The 19,061-nt window shown below is 58.4% G+C and overlaps 1 protein-coding gene across 13 annotated transcripts; it reads right to left on the bottom strand.

The window, feature by feature from the left end:
* Window positions 1-462: 462 nt before the first annotated feature.
* Window positions 463-16,580, bottom strand: UBTF (upstream binding transcription factor). 13 transcript variants are annotated; one of them, XM_034941720.3, is made up of 21 exons: window positions 15,094-16,580; window positions 12,045-12,169; window positions 10,403-10,578; window positions 9,777-9,860; window positions 9,525-9,680; window positions 7,086-7,150; window positions 6,687-6,807; window positions 6,219-6,329; window positions 5,748-5,881; window positions 5,481-5,622; window positions 5,165-5,206; window positions 4,914-5,027; window positions 4,667-4,822; window positions 4,193-4,348; window positions 3,999-4,109; window positions 3,520-3,608; window positions 3,227-3,416; window positions 1,742-1,789; window positions 1,577-1,648; window positions 1,333-1,476; window positions 463-1,236 (listed from the first exon to the last, which is right to left on the bottom strand). In XM_034941720.3, the coding sequence occupies exons 2-21, from the start codon at window positions 12,100-12,102 to the stop codon at window positions 1,111-1,113; spliced, it is 2,295 nt and encodes a 764-aa protein (XP_034797611.1). In that variant the 5' UTR covers window positions 12,103-12,169; window positions 15,094-16,580; the 3' UTR covers window positions 463-1,110. The 13 variants fall into 13 exon arrangements, with proteins under 13 accessions (XP_034797611.1, XP_054957725.1, XP_034797610.1 ...); XM_055101750.2 differs by lacking the exon at window positions 15,094-16,580 and adding an exon at window positions 14,629-14,821; XM_034941719.3 differs by lacking the exon at window positions 15,094-16,580 and adding an exon at window positions 13,331-13,468.
* Window positions 16,581-19,061: the final 2,481 nt, after the last annotated feature.

Below are 19,061 nucleotides of genomic sequence, written 5' to 3'. Positions count from 1 at the left end.
TTAAGCTTCACACCATCTTGCCTGCCTTTCCGCCTTCTTGCTGGACAATGGAGACCAGCAACTCGGATGCATGTGACTCTGGCAGAGGGAGCCTGGTCTGGGAAGCATCCGAGAATGGCTTCAGCACACTCCTCCTAATGGAATCAGAGACTGGGCAAAACAGAGGATGTGGAGAACGGGGCAGCCTCAGCCTGCTCCCACCAGGGTCAACATCTCCCGGCCCTCACCGACCCTTTTTCCAGATTCACAACAAACTGATGTGGGCTCTAGGACAGACCCCTTTACACACACACACGCACACACTCACACTTTTGCACACATCCACAGCTGCACCCATGCTATGTACAGGAACACACATACACATACTCTCTTCCACACACATCAAGACCATTTTTAAAAGGTTCCAAATCTACCCCTAAACCCTCCCTCTCCCAGAAATGACAACAGAGACGGCAGCCGAGATCGGTAGGAAACGTCTCGTTGACAGCTCAGAGCTTAAAAAAAAATATATACACATATATAAAAAACACTTCTGCCCCCTCCCCCATGAACGGGTCCAGGCAGCTCCTTCCTGCAGGGGGCAGGGGAGAGGGCCACCAGGGCAGCGCCTGTTTTCTTGAAGGCACCGACCCTCCTTCTCCCCATGTTCCCTGCCTCCGGTTCCAATGCAGGGGTCCAGGTGGCAGGCCCCTCTGGGAAGGAATGGGTCTTCCCCAAGCTTCCACCCCACCTTGGATTGGGCCGCAGGTGTGGAGGGCCTCATCAAACTCTTTGGGACCCCCCACCCCCACTCTCCGGTCCATTGTCCATGCCGGAACCGCAAGTGCAGAAGTGGGTGGGGTGGGCCAGGCTGGTCCGGTGCTGGCTTAGTCTGATAGTTGCTGTCCCTGGAGGAGGACCCCCAAGGGCTGATGTCTCTGAGGCTGCAGAGTCCTGGCCTGGGCTCCTCCAGCCCCCTACCCCCACCGTATTTTTTTTTTTTTTAAAGAAAGAAAGAAAGTGGGGGAGGCCAGGGTGGCAAGGGACAGAACATGGGGGAGAAACAAAGGTGGTCAGTTGGGGAGGGGAGCTCCTGGGCTCTCCCTGGCTGCCCTGGGGTGGGGCTGAGCCTCAGTTGGAGTCAGAGTCTGAGGAGTCCCCTGAGGAGGAGGAGCTGGAGCTGCTGCCCTCGGACTCATTATCTTCATCCTCATCGTCATCCTCGTCGTCGTCTTCGTCCTCGTCATCCTCTTCATTCTGGGGGGTGAGAAAGGATGTGGAGTCACCAGGTGGCCCTCCTGGCAGGACTCCCCTCCCCTCCCCTCCCCTCCCACTGTGCCCTGTCTGCCCCACCTCATCCCCATCCTCGCTCTCGTCCTCGCTGCTGGACTCAGAGGAGTCGCCGCCATCTTCAGAGGAGTCCCCATTCTCATCATCTTCCTCTTCTTCATCCTCGTCCTCGTCATCCTCATCCTCTTCATCATCCTCCTCGGACTCCTTGGAGGGATGGAGGCACATCAGTGGTCTCTGGTCTCTGCCCAACCATTCCAGGCAGTGCCCCCGCCCCACGCCCCTGCATCTGGGAGGGGCTCCTTACCGACTTGGACTGCAGAGTAGTCCGGCTGGATTTGGGGTTTGGGCCTCGCAGCTTGGTCATGCTCTTACGTTTCTGCAGGATGGGGACACAAAGGTGGTAGCCATGAGTTCGACACCCCTGAATTCCCCCACCCCTACCCCACTGCTGCTCTGCTCCCAGACTCACATTGGAGATGTACTCTTTATATGCTGCACGGTCCTGGGGAGACAGGCTCTGGGGGAGACAGAAGCGGCAAGGGTTGGAACATAGCCAACTACTGCTGACTGAGCATGCTGGCCCAGTGCTAGGCAGTGGGCTGAGCATTTATATATCATCACCCCATCTTACCCCTCCCAGGCTCCCTAGATTTTGGGTCTCTGCAGAGAGCCCCTGGGATCTGAGAACACAGCTCTAATTTTTTTTTCTTTTTTTTTTTTTTTGAAACAGGGTCTTGCTCTGTCACCCAGGCTGGAGTGCAGTGGCACAATCTCAGCTCACTGCAGCCTTGACCTTCCCAGGCTCAAGTGATCCTTCCAACTCAGCCTCCAGAGTAGCTGGGACTACAGGCATGTGCCACCACACCATGCTACCTTATAATTTTTTGTAGAGACAGCAGTCTCACTATGTTGCCCAGGATGGTCTTGAACTCCTGGCCTCAAGTGATCCTTCATACCTTGGGCTCCCAAAGTGCTAGGATTACAGGCGTGAGCCACTGCGCTGGCCCAAACCCTAGTATTTCTGCTTCTGATACCCAGAGTCCTTCTCTAAACCACTAAGACTGTTGGTTTTCACATTTTCCCTGTTGCTTTTCGCAAATGGAAGCTCCTATCAGAGTCTTCCTCACTCCAAAGAAGTGCCCCCGTGATGAGTCAGCCTGGCATCATCAACCACACCCCAACACCAAACCCTTGAGCCACCGATGAGGCAGTGGGGCTCACCAAACTCCTGAAACAGCAAATCCCCACAATCTTCCTGGGTCCTTGGCCAACCTGCCTTGGTGAGTGGGAAGGACACAGGTGATTCTCTCCACTTTACAGATCTGACTACTCAACCAAAGCACAGAGGGGAAGCACAAAGGCCAGGAGTCTAGGAGAGGTCCCGTGGTCCCAGATGGGGGAGGAAAAGGCAGTCTGATTTGGATTCTTCTACTTACTGTGTGACCTTGGGCAAGTTACTTAACCTCTCTGAGCCTTGGTTTCCTTATTTTTAAAAGGGTGATAGTGGCTGTGGACGGTGGCTCAAGCCTGTAGTCCCAGCGCTTTGGGAGGCCGAGGTGGGCGGATCACATGAGGTCAGGAGTTCGAGACCAGCCTGCCCATCTCTACTAAAAATACAAAAATTAGCCAGGTGTGGTGGTACATGTCTGTAGCCCCAGCTACTCTGGAGGCTGTGGAAGGAGAATCGCTTGAACCTGGGAGGTGGAGGTTGCAGTGAGCCGAGACTACACCACTGTACTCCAGCCTGGGCAGGAGAGCAAGACTGTCTCAAAAAATAAAATAAAAAATAAAAATAAAAGGGTGATAGTGACTGTTATCCTGAAGGATTGCGAGGGCATGGAATGAAATCATGAATGAGACCAGCCAGCACAAGTGGGTGGATGGGCCAGGCTAGGATGGTACTGGCTTAGTCTGATGCCTCTCTGTTCCCTCCAAGGGTCCCTTGCCCTCTCACCTTAACCCAGAGGTCCAGGTGCACCTTGTACTGCTTTTGCTGCTCCTCGGCCAGCTTTTTGTAGTGCTCCTTCTGGCTCTGGGAGATGCGCTGCCAGCGACTGCCGATCTCCACCATGCGCTCCTTCAGCGGCAAGTGGTTCAGCTCCCCATTGGACAGCAGCTCCTGGGAGAACTTCTGGTAACCGTTCCTGGGAGGTGGGTTGGTAGAAGGAGGGTCAGGACCCCAACAAAGCAGCCATCCAGCCCTGACCCTCCCCCACCTCCAGGGCAGACTCCAACCCCCAGGCTCACATGGGAGGCTTCTTGGGTTCTCCCTGGAATTTCATCTTCTTGGAAGAATTTGTAGCAGCTGGAGGTGCCCGCATCTCACTCAGCTCTCTCTGGAGGGAGAAAGGTCACACTCACCCCCCAGTCCCACCCCCAAAATACTGCTGCCTTCTGCCTCATGTCATCAGCACCTTAGCTGGCTGTCTTTTTCTGTGCCAGGGAGGAGGAGAAACAGGTAGCTAGTGAGCAACTTCCTAACAGCTCACGTCTGAGGCAGGCACCACAGTTTACAAGTGCTTTCACAACTGCTCGCATCCTCCGAGTCAGCCTGGAGGTTAGCAATGTCACCCCCACCTTACTGATGAGAGACAGAGGTTCAGAGAAGGAAGCTGAGACTTGCTGAGAGTCACAGACCAAGGCTGGGACTTCTTGCTCAGAGCTGCCCAACCAAAGGGGAGTTTCCGAGCTTTCAATGAATGGGGTGGCCCCAGCCCCATTCCTACCTCATATCGCTTTTGGTCTTCGGCTGCCTTCTTAATCCACATCAGTTTCTCCTTCTTTTCCATGTTATTCCAGGTCATTTCCATGGCTTTCAAGGCCTTCACCCGGTCATTCTGGGGACCAATAAGGGTATCAGCCGTGGGAGGGGTCACCCGGGGCTAGAGGCTGCAGTACTACCCTTTCCCACCCCTGTCACCTTGAAGCGGGCCAGGTAGTCGCCGATAACGCTCTGTTGCCAGATCTCCTCAGCTCTTTTGGGGGACTCGGGCAGCTTGCCCCGTTCCTCGCGCTCCCCGCCGGGCTTCCTCTCCGACTGAGCCTTGAGCGCCGCCTCTCGGGCCTTGTACTTGGCCTGCGGGGATGGCCCGGGCGTCAGCCTTCCACCCACCCCCAGGGGGCGCGCGCTCCCCGCGCAGCAGCCCAGGCGCTCCCGCCGGCGGGCAGAAGCGTGGGCTGGTGCAGATGTCTCCCGCCTGGGGCTCGCCCCCGCCTGGCCTGCGGCGCTCAGCTGACAGCTTCCCGCCTTCCGGCTGCTGGGCGCCGGCCCCACGTCCCAGCCCAGGCACCGCGTGGCTCAGGCGGCCAGGGGCGAGGTGGCACGGCCCGCCAAGGGGAGGAGGGGGCCCTGGCAGCCCCCCTGGGGGCACAGCGCTCCGCCAGGCAGCCTGACCTTCTTCTTCTCAGACAGGTCGTTCCACATTCGGGCCAGCAGGCGGGTCAGCTCGCTCTCGGAGAGCTCAGGCCGCTCCTCCTGCAGCTGCCGCCGCTTCTCCTCCGAGAAGATGAACATGGCCGACACGGGCCGCTTGGGCTTCTCGGAGCCGCCCTGTCCAGGTGCAGAGGGTCGGGGTCCGTGGGTGCTGCCAGGGAGCCCAGTCTTGCCCACCCCCGCCTGCGCGGCCGCACCCTCTGCCCACCTTGCCCCCTTCCTGGGCTGGCTTCTTGGAGGCGGGGCTGGTGGCCTGCTTCTTGTTGATGTTCAGCATCTTCTCTTCCCCCAAGACCCGCTGCTGCTCCTCCTCAGGCAGGCTCTGGACAGGAAAGAGGAGCACGGGGCTGCATGCCTGGCACCCAGACTGCATGGTGCCCTATCTCCAGGGGCTCACCAGGGCTCTGCCTGCCAAGTCCCAGTCTTCTCTGCCCACTGCCCCACCGGAGGAACACTCACCTCGAGGAAACGGAGCAGCTCCACCTCGTAATCTTTCTTTTTCTGGGAAAGTGAGTGGAGTCAGGATCAGTCTGGAGACAGTGTCACCACAGACCCTGCAGTACTCGGAGGACAGTGACCTTCAGCGGGCCTCCAGAGCCTGGGTGTGGGCTGGACTCCCTGCCTGGACGGGCTCAGTTGCTAAGCCCAGCCCAGCCCCACACTGTATTGGAGGCAGGTACCCAAGGCACACGCCACCAGGGACTGACTGGCCCAAGATGGGATCAGACCTCATGCTTCAAAACCCCAAGGCAGGGTGGCCCCTGCCACAGCTCACCTGATCACACTTCTTGTGATAGGCGTCCTTCTCCTTCTGGGACAGCAGCTTCCACTGCTGGCTGCACAGCACCATGCGCTCCGTGCTGGGCACGTCCTTCATGTTGGCCATGAGCTCTGCGCAGTACAGCGAGTAGCTGTTCCTATCAGAGCCGCGGGGAGAGAGGTGCAGCCCGTAAGCGAGCAGGGCAGCAGGCCTTCTCACCTGCAGAGCCCAGCCCAACTTCCCAGCTGCCCACTCGCCCACCCATCCCAGGGCAGCGCTCACGGAGGTGGCTTGGTGGGTCGCCCGTCAAACTTGTCCTTGAGCTGACGTTCGGCCTTGGTGAGGGTGGACTTGGTGATACCCTCCTCACTGATGTTCAGCTCTGGGTGCTTCTGGATATAGTCTCTCATGATCTCCTGCAGAGCCAGGTGGGGGGACGGAGGGCAATGGGGTGTGGAGTTAGCTAGGGCAGGGGCAGGGGGAGAGCCGCTGGGGAGGGCAGGCAGGGAGCAAAGCTGGGGGTGGCTGCGCGTCAGTGGTGTCACACGAGACGTGGTGCCCTGCCCTGCCCTAGCCTGAGATCTCATGGGGATGGGGGGTGGGGAAGGTAGGGGCAGAGGTGAGGGGCCCAGAAGGCCCCTCCCTCAACAGAGGGATGGGGAGTGACACCTCCCGCAGAGTGCGGTGGCCACGGAGTCGGAGGGCAGAGGCTCGTGAAGAGCCGGACGGGGAGGAGCGCAGCGGAAGCCTAACCTCGTACTCCTTCCGCTGCTCCAGGGCCTTATGAATCCATTTCAGCCTCTTTTTGTCCGAGAGCTGAGACCACTGCTTCCCCAGGGAGTCCTTCACCTCCTTCGTAGTGGCCTGCAAACCAAAAGCCGTCAGACACGCACAGGCAGCCAGGGGCAGGGGGAGGGGGGAAGGGGGCACAGAGGCCCCCGCCCCCTCAGGCCATGGGAGGTCACATCAGTGTCCCCCACAGGCCAGGAGGGGAAGGCGGAGAGGCGGGGATCCCGCCTGGGTGCAAGGGGACTGGCTCATACACGCACGCACACACGCACACGCTCGCACGCCAGCTGGCCCGGGCCCTGTCCATGCAGCCCACCCCTGGGGAGGGGCCTCCTCTCCTGCTCCCCTGCACCGTGCCCGGCCGACCTGGCGCGGCTCCCCCCTGGCCACCGCCGTGCATCCTCCACCCCCAACCCTTGGCCGGACACTCACATCTGGCCGCACTTTGAGATACACCTTCTTCTCGTGGGTGTACCACAGCTGCTGGGGGGTTTTGGGCTTCTCTGGGATGTCCGATTTCTTGGCATTCTGGATTAGGTCGGGGTGATCCTCCCTAGCCAGGACACGGGGAGCAAGGATCAGTAGGGGACGCTGCCAGGGCAGACTCAAGCTAGCTGCCCCACCCACCAAGCCTCCTGGGCCTTTCAGCTGGGGCTCAGTGGGACGGTGGCTGCCTGCCTGTCTCTGTCCCTGAGCATGACACACTAGGGCTCACATGTGACCCATCCTCTTCCATGCCTCAGAGATGGCAAACTCAAGGCTCTGGCCAGGGTTAGCCTATTCTGCTGCCCCCAGTGCCCCGTGGCCCTCCTCTGGGCTCCACTGCCTTACCTGAATCGGGCCAGGTTTCGCTCGAACTCCTGTTTCTCTCTCTGGAAGTCCTGAATATATTTCATCTGGGGGGAGGAGGGGATGGGGTCACTCAGGACCCAAGGGTATCTCACCCTGAGCTATGAAGGCCACCCAGACCCCTCCTCGCTGGCTCTTCTGCCTCCCACGCTGTGATGCAGGGAGTGGAGGCTGGCACCCTGCCCGCCTCCTGGCGGGACTCACCACAGAGCAGACCTGCTGGCTTCTACCACAGATGGTGGGAGCTGCAGGGGTCGCCCAGACACTGAATCCTACATCCTATTCTCTCCTTCTGAGCAAGAGTCCCAGAAGGGGGCCATGGCATTACCCACAGTCACACAGTGCGCAGTGGCAGCGCTGAGCCTCCCCCACTCGTTTCTCCAACACCACAGAACTCTCACAGTGGCGTCGGGTGCAGGCCTTGCTCCTGTCACTCCCTCTTCTCACTGTCTGTGGCAGCTGACATTAGTCTGTCCCCTTGTACGTAGCCTCTACATCTATGGCCAGGGCTGGGCTGAGTCCTGTTTCCAAGGCATGAGGGGAGATTGTGTGGAGGGGAACCCAGAACGAGTTCTTCCAATACAAGTCTCAGCCAGCTACCCTGCATCTTCCTGCCCAGTTCTCACACCATCGCCTTCTTCTCTTTCTCCAGGATCCTGGCTGTCTGGCCCCTCCAGCCCTCCCTCCCTCAGCCCACTCATTCTTTCCCACCACTTGGCTTCCCTTCCCTTCATCACCCCCTTTTTAGCCTCCCCACTCTCACCTCACTCCCTCCCTGCATCTTTCCCCACTTCTCCATAGTCTCCCTCTTGTTCCTCCTTTCCAATGTGTCTCTTTCTCTTCCTCATCGACCTTCTCTCTTGGCTCCCACACAATGTCCATCTCTTCTTTCATCCTCGCGGACTCACAAGAGTGGCACTGGCAGATGCCAGGAGCTCATGGCAACTGAGCCCAACCCCTGCCTCTTATAGAAGCACCACGCATAGAAAGGCAGTGCTCCTTTCCCACAGTTCCCACAGAAAACCAGAAGCAGAGCTCAGCCTCCTCTTCCCCCGTCTCAGTCCTCCTCAGACAAAACAGTTTTAGACCTGAAGGGCACCACACAGACCTGGCTCACCTCACATAAAGACCAGGCCCACAGAAGTGAAATGACTTACCAAAGGCCCCATACACAGCGATTCAGTGGCAGAGCCAGGAGAACAGGCCCAAGTCTTGTGTCCCCCAGGACAGCACCTTGTCCACTCTACCAGTTTCTTCTGGCCTTCCCTGGCTCTGACTCTAGAGCTTGGCCTCTCCCTCCCATCCCATGAGAGTGTTTGGGTGTGTGCAGTCAACTGTCCAACATCCTCATCAAAGGGGTCAACAGTTCCAGCAATCCATACCCCTCTCTGCTTGGGCGGTGGTTGCAGACAGCTGGCTTCTTTTTTGGGTACAGCACCAAGGGCATGTGAGTCTGCAGCCAGGGTATACCAACCAGGAAAAAGGGCTACTCATAGCATGGCAGCGGCCAGTGCCCCCTTTTGAGAACTGGCTGTGTATGACTTTGTTTCCTCTCCAAGCAGATGTGCTTCTTGTCTTTCCTGCTGCCCTTCCCCATCTATCCCTGGCTCTGTCTCCTTGTCCCGTGTCTCTTCTTTGTGTCCTCTGTCCCCATCCCATCTTCCTTGTGTCCCATCTGCAGGCTCCTCCAATGTTTTGCTGCCTATCTCTGGGAGGGACCTCCTGAGCTCTGTGACTGAGCCCTGCCTGGGAGGCTTGGGCAACCCTCCACCCAGAGTTAATGCTTTGATGGTCTGGGACAGTGCCCGACCTCTGCAAGGAACAGTATGAGGCCAGGAGGGACAATGTGTGTCCTTGAGTGAACACGTGTGCGTGGAGAAGTGCACTTCACAGGTGGACGTGGCAGTAACAGCACTGGACTGGGACTCTGGGGCACTAAATCCTGCTCTAGCATCAATAGTTGTGTCACCCGGGACACTTAACCCTCCTGCACCTCAGTTCCTTGCCCACAAAACTGGGATAACCTTTTCCTAGGGTTACCTTTATAAAGACATTGCAAGTATCAAATGAGACCATGACGGGAAACGTCATAGAGGGTGAAGAAGTGCTGCGGAGCCTAACAGTGAGGATGGGTGTATGGGGGAGAGAGAGCTTGAAACAGAATGCTGTGGGTTTTCTGTAGGGGGAGAGGTTGGTCTGAGCACCTGCTGTCTGGTTTACATCTGTGATGGTGCCTGTGCCTGACCATGTGTGGGCCGAGGAAGGGGCAATCAGGTGTGGCTGCCCAGGACCTATTCTGCTGTGCTGACTCACCCTCATCCCTGATGCCAGGTTTCTCCAAGGCCTACCTCCAACTGACCCACACCACACCAGCTGCTCCCAGCCTCTCCCCTCCTCCCACCTTAACTCTCCTCCCCCCACCTTCTTCTTCTCCGGAAGCTCCTTGTATTTCTTGGACAGAATCTTGGTTAGGTCCAGGTTGCTCATCTCAGGGTGGAGTTTCGCATACTTGGCCCGCTTCTCCATGAAGAAGCGGAAATAAGGGGTCAGGGGCTTCTTTGGGAAGTCTGGGTGTTTCTGGAAGAAGGGACAAGGACACAATGGAGGTCAAATACATCCCTTCTTTGGACCTTTCCTCCCATACCCCTCATGCTCCTCCTCCTAGTAACTCACCTTGAGTTTTTTGCCTTTGTAAGGATTTTTAACATGTTCCTGAGCATCGAGGATCAATTCTGTCAATGTACGGAACTTCCTCACCTGGAGGAAGAGGGGTGGGAGGAAGGGGAAGTTGGGAAAAGGAAAATGCCACACAGTAGTATACCCCCATCTTATAACGGGTCTCTTCTACTCTTTACTAGACTAAATTTACCAAAGAAGAGCAGAGGCCAACAGCCAAATGAAGCAGGCAGCACGACACCCAGGCACTGGCCCATGCCTACCGCAGAGGCCCAGGCAGTCAGTACACACCAAAGGCCAGTAACAATGGGACTAACTGACCTCAACCTGGTTGTCCATGCTAACACCTCCGTCAATCTCAGCATGCTAGCACCTCCGTCAATCTCAGCACAGCTCAGGCTGTTTGGCTCAAGACCACTCAGATAGAAAGTGGCATAACTTTAAGCCAGTGCTGTCAACCGTGCCACCTCCCAAAATGCAAAGGGGCAGGTAGAGAGCTAACGGGAGACCACATGAATGCCTCTCCTGGTCTCTTTCCTTCCTGTTTACAGCCTGTTTCACTTCCCCCACCACGCTGAGTGGGGGTATGTATGTGTGTGTGTCAGAAAAGGGGGATCAGTTACCTCATTAGAAATCTCCACCCATTTGAGCTTGCACATGTCTCCAGAAAAGTCTTTAAATGCTACTTTTTCCCAGTCCATGTGTGATTCGGTGGTTTTGAACTTGGAGCTGTCATTGGATGGAAGGTTGTTCTTCATGCATTCCAGCAAAGTCAGCATGTCTTCCTGGGACCAACGGTCTGGTAAAGAGTAACAGAGGCCATCATGCCTGGTCATGCTATCCCCCCGATCTGTTCCCCAGTTCTTGAGTGCTCAACTCTTCCTCCCTAGGGCATCCCAGCCCCTGGTTGCTTCCCATCTGAAGGCACAGACAAGATATGGCTCAGCCCTAAGGAAACTGTGGCCATACTGGATCAGGGCAGGGACTCCAGTCCAGACCATGCTATACCTAGAAAGCCAGGCTCAAACTCAAGTCTGGCTTGCTTCAAGGCTATTATCATTTCTACTGTGCCAAGCTGCAACGGGCAGCTATTTGCTGTAAGGGGAAGAGGGGTGGAAATGAAGGTACAGTGATTCAGGGCTTTGTGGGAAACGAGGTAGCTTGTCAGAGAAGGAGGGAAGCAGGGAGGCAATATATCTAAATGTGCTGCCAAGTTCAAGTTCTGAGTGGATATTCTAAACGTGCCACGACTGAGAATGGGGTGTGGACAGTAAGGAAAATCCATGCAGATGTCTCTCCTGCACAGCTGGAAACCAATGTTAGAGACACCCACCACCCCCTAGCCCCTTAAAGCAGATCAAGGGAGAATTTCTGGCAAATAAGAAAAAGGAAACCGAAGCAGAAGCAGGATACAGGGCAGCTCTGAGGCAAGGTAGGCAGGTGCACAAAAACTCTCAGGGCCCTGCTCCAGGGAGAACCCCCAGAATTACAAGCTGTCTTGTCAGCCCAACTACCCAGGGAAGCAAGAACAGGTCTGGAACAGTTATTTTTCAGCCACTGAAATGCAGCCCCAGAGAGCTCTAGGCCACTGTGGATGGGCTGGGAGAATAGCCACCCAAGGCCAGAAGTCAAAAGGGCTCTCCATTTTCATTTGCATCTGGTAACCTGGGCCAGAGATTCTGCAGAATGGGCCACGTGGACCCATAATCCCCTCTCCCCTCAATGTCCCACAAGCATGGCCAGCTGTCCAGCTTCATCCTACTCTCTATCCCCATCTAGACTGGATCACTGCTGAATGAGGCAGAGATCTAGTTGAGTACATATATCCCATGGCTTGGGGCCTAAAACCACCAAAACAGCCCTTTTCTCCACCTGCTTCTACAAAAGCCTCATGGTCTTCCTAAAAAGCCTGAGAAACCTTCCCCAACCCCTTCCTGATCCTTCCTCTACACTCATCCTTCCTCCCATTCCAGGACACTGGGCTGGGACACACTTCAGGCTGAATGGGAACCCCAGAAGGCAGGCCTCCTCTAACACAGAGGGTGAGGGACAGGGAGAGAGGGGAGGTGAGCCACTCCAGGCCAAATAATTTGGATTCAGCCAAACCCCAAGTGTGGGAGATGCTTGATTCATAAATACTCAAGGCACTTTCTCCCCCAGTTCAGTGTATGCAGACTGAAAAAGCCCTTGAAGAAGGGAGTGAGCCCCGCAGCCACGAGGGAAAGAGGGTTTAAGTTTCAGAGGGCCGGGGGTGGATGCCCCTACCTTGGCCTTTGGGGGCGGCCATTTCCAGGTCTGTGGGGCAGTCGGCTTCTCCGTTCATCCTCCAGCTGTCCAGCCACCTCCTCGGTCGTGCTGGCCGGGCAACCCGGGGTCAAAGCCACCTCACCCTTTGGAAGACATACCAGTTCCCACTCAGGAAGGCTGAGAGGTGAACGACTAACGACTTTCTAACCGCCCAGAGTAGAAGGGGGCAGGTCCACACTCTGAGAGACCCAGCCATGACCTTATTAGACTTAAGGGGTCTATGGGAATGGGAGTGCGCCCCTCCTCTTCCTCGTGACCCCCTCCCCCAGCCCCTGCAGCCCGGCTCCGCGGCGCGCGCCCTCCCCTGGCCACGCGAGGGCCTGCTCCTAGCTCCCGCGTGCAGCGAGCGCCCGCCCTCCGCCCCCCTTCCCAACCCCAGCCAAAAAAAAAAAAAAAAAAAAAAAAAAAGAAAAAATCTCCTCCTCCTCGGAGCGCCCGCCCCGGGGAGGCCCCAGGCTGGAGGGCGGGGGAAGAGGAAGGGCGGGTAAAGGGCGCGCGCGGCCACGGAAGCGGGCACGCGCCCCAGTCTCCTCCTCCCGCCTCCCCCCGGCCGGTTCCCCCCGCCTCCGCAACCCGGCGGGGACCCGGACGCAGCGCAGCCGCCGCCAGCCCCGGAGCGGAGCGGCCGCACCGCCCCCGGGGACCGGATCCGGATTCCCGCCGCTCCCCCCTCCCGGGCTCCCTTCGCCGTCCCCGCCCGCACAGGCGGGCAAGCAGCCGGAGAGAAGCGGCCTAACCTGCCCCCCGCCCCCGAGCCACCCACCCCGGCCAGAGGCGCCGCCACCGCCCAGCCACCCCGACGCGCACGGAGGAGCCCGGCACAGAGGCGCGACCGCGGCGGGAACCGCCGCCTCCTCCCCCGAGCCTGCGGCCCAGCCCCGCCGGCGCCCCCGCCCCGGCCTCCGGGGAGCCGAGCCAAGGAGAGGGCGGGAGGACGGCGGCCGGGAGGCGGGGGCGCAGCGCTCACCGGCCCCGCCGCCCCCTCCGGCGGCCGGGGAGAACTGCGCCTGCCGGCTCCGAGAAGCGCGGGCTCCTCCGCCAGCGGCCGGGGCTCGGCTCAGGCCTCGTTTCCTGCCTTCCCCTCCCCCGGCTCTCGGCGTCCTCCAAAGTGCCCTGGTCTGCTCGCGCCCGGTCGCCTGCTCGGTGGTCGCTTCGGGTCCCCGCTGGGCGCCCACCGCACCCCGCGGTTCGCTCCCTGCCGTCCGGCCCCGACCCCAGCGCGCGTCCTCAGCCGCCTCGGTTACCCGGCGCAGCGCGGCCTCCGGGCTTCCCGCTCCGGCGGCTCCCTCCCTGGCTCTGAGTGGCGGCGCCCTCCCCCGCTCGGCCGGGCACAGCCGCTGCTCCCTCCCGCGGCGGCAGCGGCTCCTCCTCCGGGCGAGGCGGCGGCGCTGGGGCGGCGGCTGCTGCTGCTGTGGCGGCGGCGGCGGCGGCTGTGGCTGCTGCCTGCTGCTCCTCGCGGCGAAAAGCACAAAGCACAGCGCCCTCCGCCTGCAGGCAGCCCGCCCGCCGCCGGCCCCGGCCTCAGCTCGCACACCCCCCGCCGCCGCCGCAGCCTCAGCCGCCGGAGCGGGGAGGAGGAGGGAGAAGGGAGGAGGAGGAGCGGGAGGGGGGGCGGGAGAAGCGGGGCAGCGAGCGCGTCCTTCCCCGTAGAGCGCACACCGACCCCCGGGGAGCGAGCGCCAGCCCGCCCGCCTCGCCGGCTCCGCTCCCTCCCACAGCCTGCCCGGGCGGGCTCCGCGGGGGGCAGCTGGGAGGAGGGGCGGGAGCTGGGGGGACCCGGGCGGCCGAGGCGGAGGGAAGGAAGGAGGGGAGGGGGGTGGTGGTGGTGGTGCTGGCGGCGGCGGCGGCTGCTGCTGCTGCTGCTGCCGCCGCCGCCGGGGAAGGGGGGGGGCCGGGGCAGGGAGACACGCAGCCGCCCGGATGGCGGCGGGGCTCGGAGCCTAGGCGGGCGGGCGGGCGCCGAGAGCGACCTCGCCAGACCCGCGGGGGAACTAGCAGGCTTCGCCGGCGAGGGAGGGAGGGCCGAGGCGCGGCCGCGGAGAGGGTGCCCGGAGGGGCCCCCGGCGTCCGGGGAGGCTCGGGGGGCGCCCACAGCCCTGCTCCGGAGCTCTCCCCCAAGTCCTCCCAGCTCAGACTAGGGCTTCCAGGCCAGCTCTCTCCCGCCTCCCGGAGCGAGCGGTCCGCGCCCACCCTCATCCCCCGGAGCGTGGCCACTGGTTTGGGGCGCACGCACGCCGATCGCGGCGTCCAGCTTCGGTGCCTACCTCGCGGTCCTCTCATCGCCGAACGGCACATACGAAACTTAAAAAAAAAACCCGAAAACTAAAATCTCTGCATTAAAAAAAAAAAAAAATCCCCGTTGCTCTTTACACCCCGGAAACGGCAAGGGAACGACGGGCTCCGGCGGAGGGGCCGCTGTGGGAGCCGGTTCAATCCAGCCCGGCATGGCTCTCCAGGCCTGCCCGGGCGCATGGAGATCGGCGCCGCCGCCACTCGTAGCAACCCCTCTCCCCCGAAATCCGCGGCTCCCGGGCTCACTTACCGAGCGTGTGGATGGGAGCGCAGGCCGGGGGCACCTGGGAGCACGGCGGGCCGAACAGCCGAGCCGCAGCTCCGCTGCAGCCGACGCCGGGGCAGCGAGTCGCCAGACAAAGCCCGAGATGGCGAAGCGGAGCGACGGCTAATGGCGAGCCCCACGCGCCGCGCTCCGCCCGCCCCGCTCCGCCCGCCCGCCCGCCCGCCTCGGCGCAGCGCAGCGCCGCTCCGAGCGCTTGCCCGTCAGAGCCGCCTCGGCGCCGCCGCCTCCCGGGCCACCCCGGCCTCGCCTGGCCCCTCCGCCTCCTCCGGGCGGCTCAGCCTCACCCCTTCCCTCCCACTGCTCTAGGGGTTGCACAAAAAAATTTTTTTTTTTTTTTTTAAAGAAAAATGGTTTTCGTCTTTTTTTTTTCTTTTTGCAGGGCGGGCATGTTGAGACTTTTGGATATTTCTGCCCCCAGCTCGCACTCACCTGCGGAGCCGCCGGGAGGGCTAGGGGTGGGGGCGCGCGGGGCTGGAGCCGGCGAGCGCGGGTTGAAAGCCAGCCAAGCTCTGCAGCGCCCGACCCGGGCGTGTACGCCGCCGCCAGTCCCCGCAGAGAAATCGTCCTCCTACCCCCGCCTCCATCGCTCTGCGTTTCTCTTCCAATCAGCCGGTCGCTTGGTGGCTCCTCCATTCTCCGGCCAAGCCCAGCTGCCTAGAGCGAGCTCCACTCCTCCATCTGTTCGCCGGGGTCCTCGCTCCCCTGCCGGGGCCGGCGAGACGGCGTGAGGCCGGAGGGGGATTTGCAAGGAAACCTGCCTGCTTCCCGCTCCCATTGCTCCATCCCCGCTGCCTCCTGCCTCCTGCTTCTCTCCTGCGTCTTTCCAACTCTCCCCTGTCGCCACTGGTGTGTGTCTGAGTGTGTGCGCGGTTTTTTTTTTTTTAATTGCTCTTTGCTTTTGCAACCCTGAAGCAAAAGGGGGGGGGGGTAGTTACAGGAAAAAAAAAAAAGCGAGAAAGAAGCTCTTAGATTTGCAACACATCGGAAAACCGGGGGAGCACCCCGCCTTATCCGATCTCCATGCTCCGCAAGGGCCTTCCGGGTTTTAGGACAAGCTTCTCAATGTCCCCTGTTTCGCTGGGTTTAGGATCCGAGGAGTCCGAGCAAAAAGTTCTCCCCCTGGGTCGTAGTGACGGGTGTCGGGGTGGGAGTTGCGGGGATTTTTCAAGAAGCAGCAGCTACCCCGGCGTCGGTCACTGGGCCGGGGTAGGGGAAAGAGCAAAATCCCAGTGGGTTTGCGCGAGGGATCTTCTAGGGTCGAGGCGGGTGTGGGGGGAGTTGGAACCGGGAGACACCGCTTGGCGCATCTCTCCCTCGGTCTCTACCTCCTGTCCTATGCCAGCTCCCCCTTTAATTTTTTTCCTCTCCTTTAATCTAATTTCTTCCAACTCCACCTTTGTTGTTACCGGCGTCACACCCGGACCAGCCAATCCCCGCCACGCAATCAGCTTGTCAAAAAGCCTCGGCCATCCCTAGGAAAGCAGGCCGCAGGCGCTGCCCCCCGGCGGCGGCGGGCAGCCGCGAGGGGAGCCCAGCACCCGGTTCTCGCTGCCCCGGGTGGCAGCGGGGCAGCCTCCGACAAGACGTCCCTTGGTTCACTGTCCTGCAGGCCGGGGATGAAAGGCCTGGACAGGGTCCACCACCCACTTTCCCACTGCCACGGCCGTGGTTGACTGTCTTTGCCTCCCCTTTTCAGAGGAAAGGTTATCAGGACAGGACGCAGGGAGCCAGAAGACCATCTGAAGGAAGCCCGCTTCCAACGGGCCCAGCCTCCAGCCACCGCTCCTGGGGCAGCGCCATTGCTCCTGGCTCTCAGGCTGCCAGTCTCCCACACCGACGCTCTACTGCCCGCATCTCGGCCAGCTGGGTCACCCAGCCCCTTTCGACTCTCCCCTGGCACGCAGCCTTCTCCTTCACTCGGCCTGCCTCGCTGCTGCTGTAATTCCTCTTGTCTCCTGGGAGAAATGAGATTGTTTTCCCAGGACTTCCACATCCCACTTCTGTCACGTTTCACAAACAGGGAGGAAGCCCTGTCAAGATCTGGTGTGTCCTGTTTTTTTTTTTTTTTTTTTTTTTCCCAGAGGGCACTGGCATGTAGGAGAAGCGGATTTACCACTAGTAGATGTTAATGAAATTTCAGCTTCTAGGCCCCTAACTTGCAGGACCTGCCCAAGGCCCTGAACTTAATTTTGTTTTCATCATTTGGTATTTTTTTGTCAAAAGAGCCACCGACCACCTCCCCGCTACCCCAGAACTGCACGTGTTTCTGGCCCTACAAACCCAGATCGTCCCTTGGAATATACACAGGGCAATTTGTGTAGGATCACACTGCGCTAAAAGTGAGGCATGGTGGGCTAGGCGCACCGGCTCACACCTGTAATCCCAGCACTTTGGGAGACCAAGACAGGAGGTCTTAAGTGATTAAGCCCAGGAGTTTGAGATCAGCTTAGACAACATAGCAAGATGCTGCCTCTACAAACACACACACCCCGTATTATAATATGTCAAAAAAAAAAAAAAAAAAAAAAAAGGAAAAGTGAGGCATAGAACTGACTTTATTGTTTTGACTAGGAAAGAGCAAAGGGTTTGGAATCAAAAGTCCCAACTTCCCCACCTTCTTAATAGTGTGTGAATCTGAGTGCCTTATTAACCTTCCCTGGTCCCAGTTTCGTATCTGTAAAGTTAGAATAGCAATCCTGTTTAATTTGCTTCTCTCACCAGGGATCAGAAGGTCAAATGAGATGATGTATGTAAAATTGTAAAGTCCTCCACAGATGGCACTTGCCACATTACAGAGAACTTGAGACCCCCCCCCCCACCAATAACGTTCCAAATCTTCCACATGCAGATCTGGAGTCCAGGTGTCCTGGCTCCTGGCCCTGAACTTTTTGGCTGGGCCAAGGGGCTTTTCGGTAAAGTGCTTTGGAATAAAACAGGATGAACATGAATCATAAGAATGAGTATTTATTGATTCCTTGGGCAGCAAAAACTATGGCTGGCACCCTTCCCACTTGGAAACGAATTGGCTTGTTTTACATCTATTTCGTCTGTGGTGAGGTCAGGAGTCCAAGACTTGGGCTAACGGCCAGAGTATGAGGAATCTGCCCTTGGCCCTTTTTCTTTGCCCCCTTTCCCAGTTCATCTCCCTCCCCACCCTCCAGCCTTCTGGCATGTGCCTTGAAGCAGAGCGCTGGCATTCAATAACCCCAGCCCAGGCTGGTGACAAAGCGGGATCCTAGCTACACAATTTCCACTTGGCCTCAGTATTTCCCCAGGTTGCCAGCATCCAAGCACCAGCTTATATAAAACCCCCAGAGTGCCTGGAATGCGTTAACCAAAGTGTGGTACTTAAATTACCAGTCTACAGGGAGTAATTTTAGATGGTATACCAATATTTTCAGATTTATATATTTTAATGTGTATTGGAAATGTTCTGTTTTTAAATTTTTATTTAAGATGGTATAAAGACACACGTTTTTGGGCCAAGAATGTTATTGTCCCTTGTTACTTTTTTTTTTTTTTTCCTTGGGACGGAGTTTCGCTCTTATTGACCAGGCTGGAGTGCAATGGCGCGATCTTGGCTCACCGCAACCTCCGCCTCCTGGGTTCAAGCGATTCTCCTGCCTCAGCCTCCCAAGTAGCTGGGATTACAGGCATGCACCACCACGCCCAGCTAATTTTGTAATTTTAGTAGAGATGGGGTTTCTCCACATTGGTCAGGCTGGTCTCGAACTCCCGACCTCAGGTGATCCGCCCACCTTGGCCTCCCAAAGTGCTGAGATTACAGGCGTGAGCCACTGCGCCCGGCCTGTCCCTTGTTATTTTTTTATTGCTGTGTAAGTCAGAGATAGTAAAGTACACATACTTTAAGTATACAACTTTTTTTTTTGAGACAGAGCTTTGCTCTTGTCACCCAGACTGGAGTGCAATGGCACGATCTTGGCTCACTGCAACCTCCACCTCCCTGGTTCAAGCAATTCTGCCTCAGCCTCCCGAGTAGCTGGGATTACAGGCATGCGCCACCACGACCAGCTAATTTTTTTGTATTTTTATTTATTTATTTTTTGAGATTGAGTCTAGCTCTGTTGCCCAGGCTGGAGTGCAGTGGCACGATTTCAGCTCACTGCAACCTCCGCCTCCAGGTTTCAGGCGATTCTCCTGCCTCAGCCTCCTGAGTAGCTGGGATTACAAGCGCCCACGACAATGCCCAGCTAATTTTTGTATTTTCAGTAAAGACGGGGTTTCGCCATGTTGGCCAGGCTGGTCGCGAACTCCTCACCTCAGGTGATCCGCCTGCGTCAGCCTCCTAAAGTGCTGATTACAGGCATGAGCCACCCAACCCAGTATAAGTATACAGCTTGATGAACTTTTAGGTATGTATATTTAGTATCATATTA

This window comes from Pan paniscus, chromosome 19 (assembly GCF_029289425.2).
Source record: "Pan paniscus chromosome 19, NHGRI_mPanPan1-v2.0_pri, whole genome shotgun sequence".
Lineage (NCBI taxonomy): Eukaryota > Metazoa > Chordata > Mammalia > Primates > Hominidae > Pan > Pan paniscus.
Note: the sequence above shows the minus strand (reverse complement) of the source record. Positions and strands in the feature narration are given on the sequence as shown.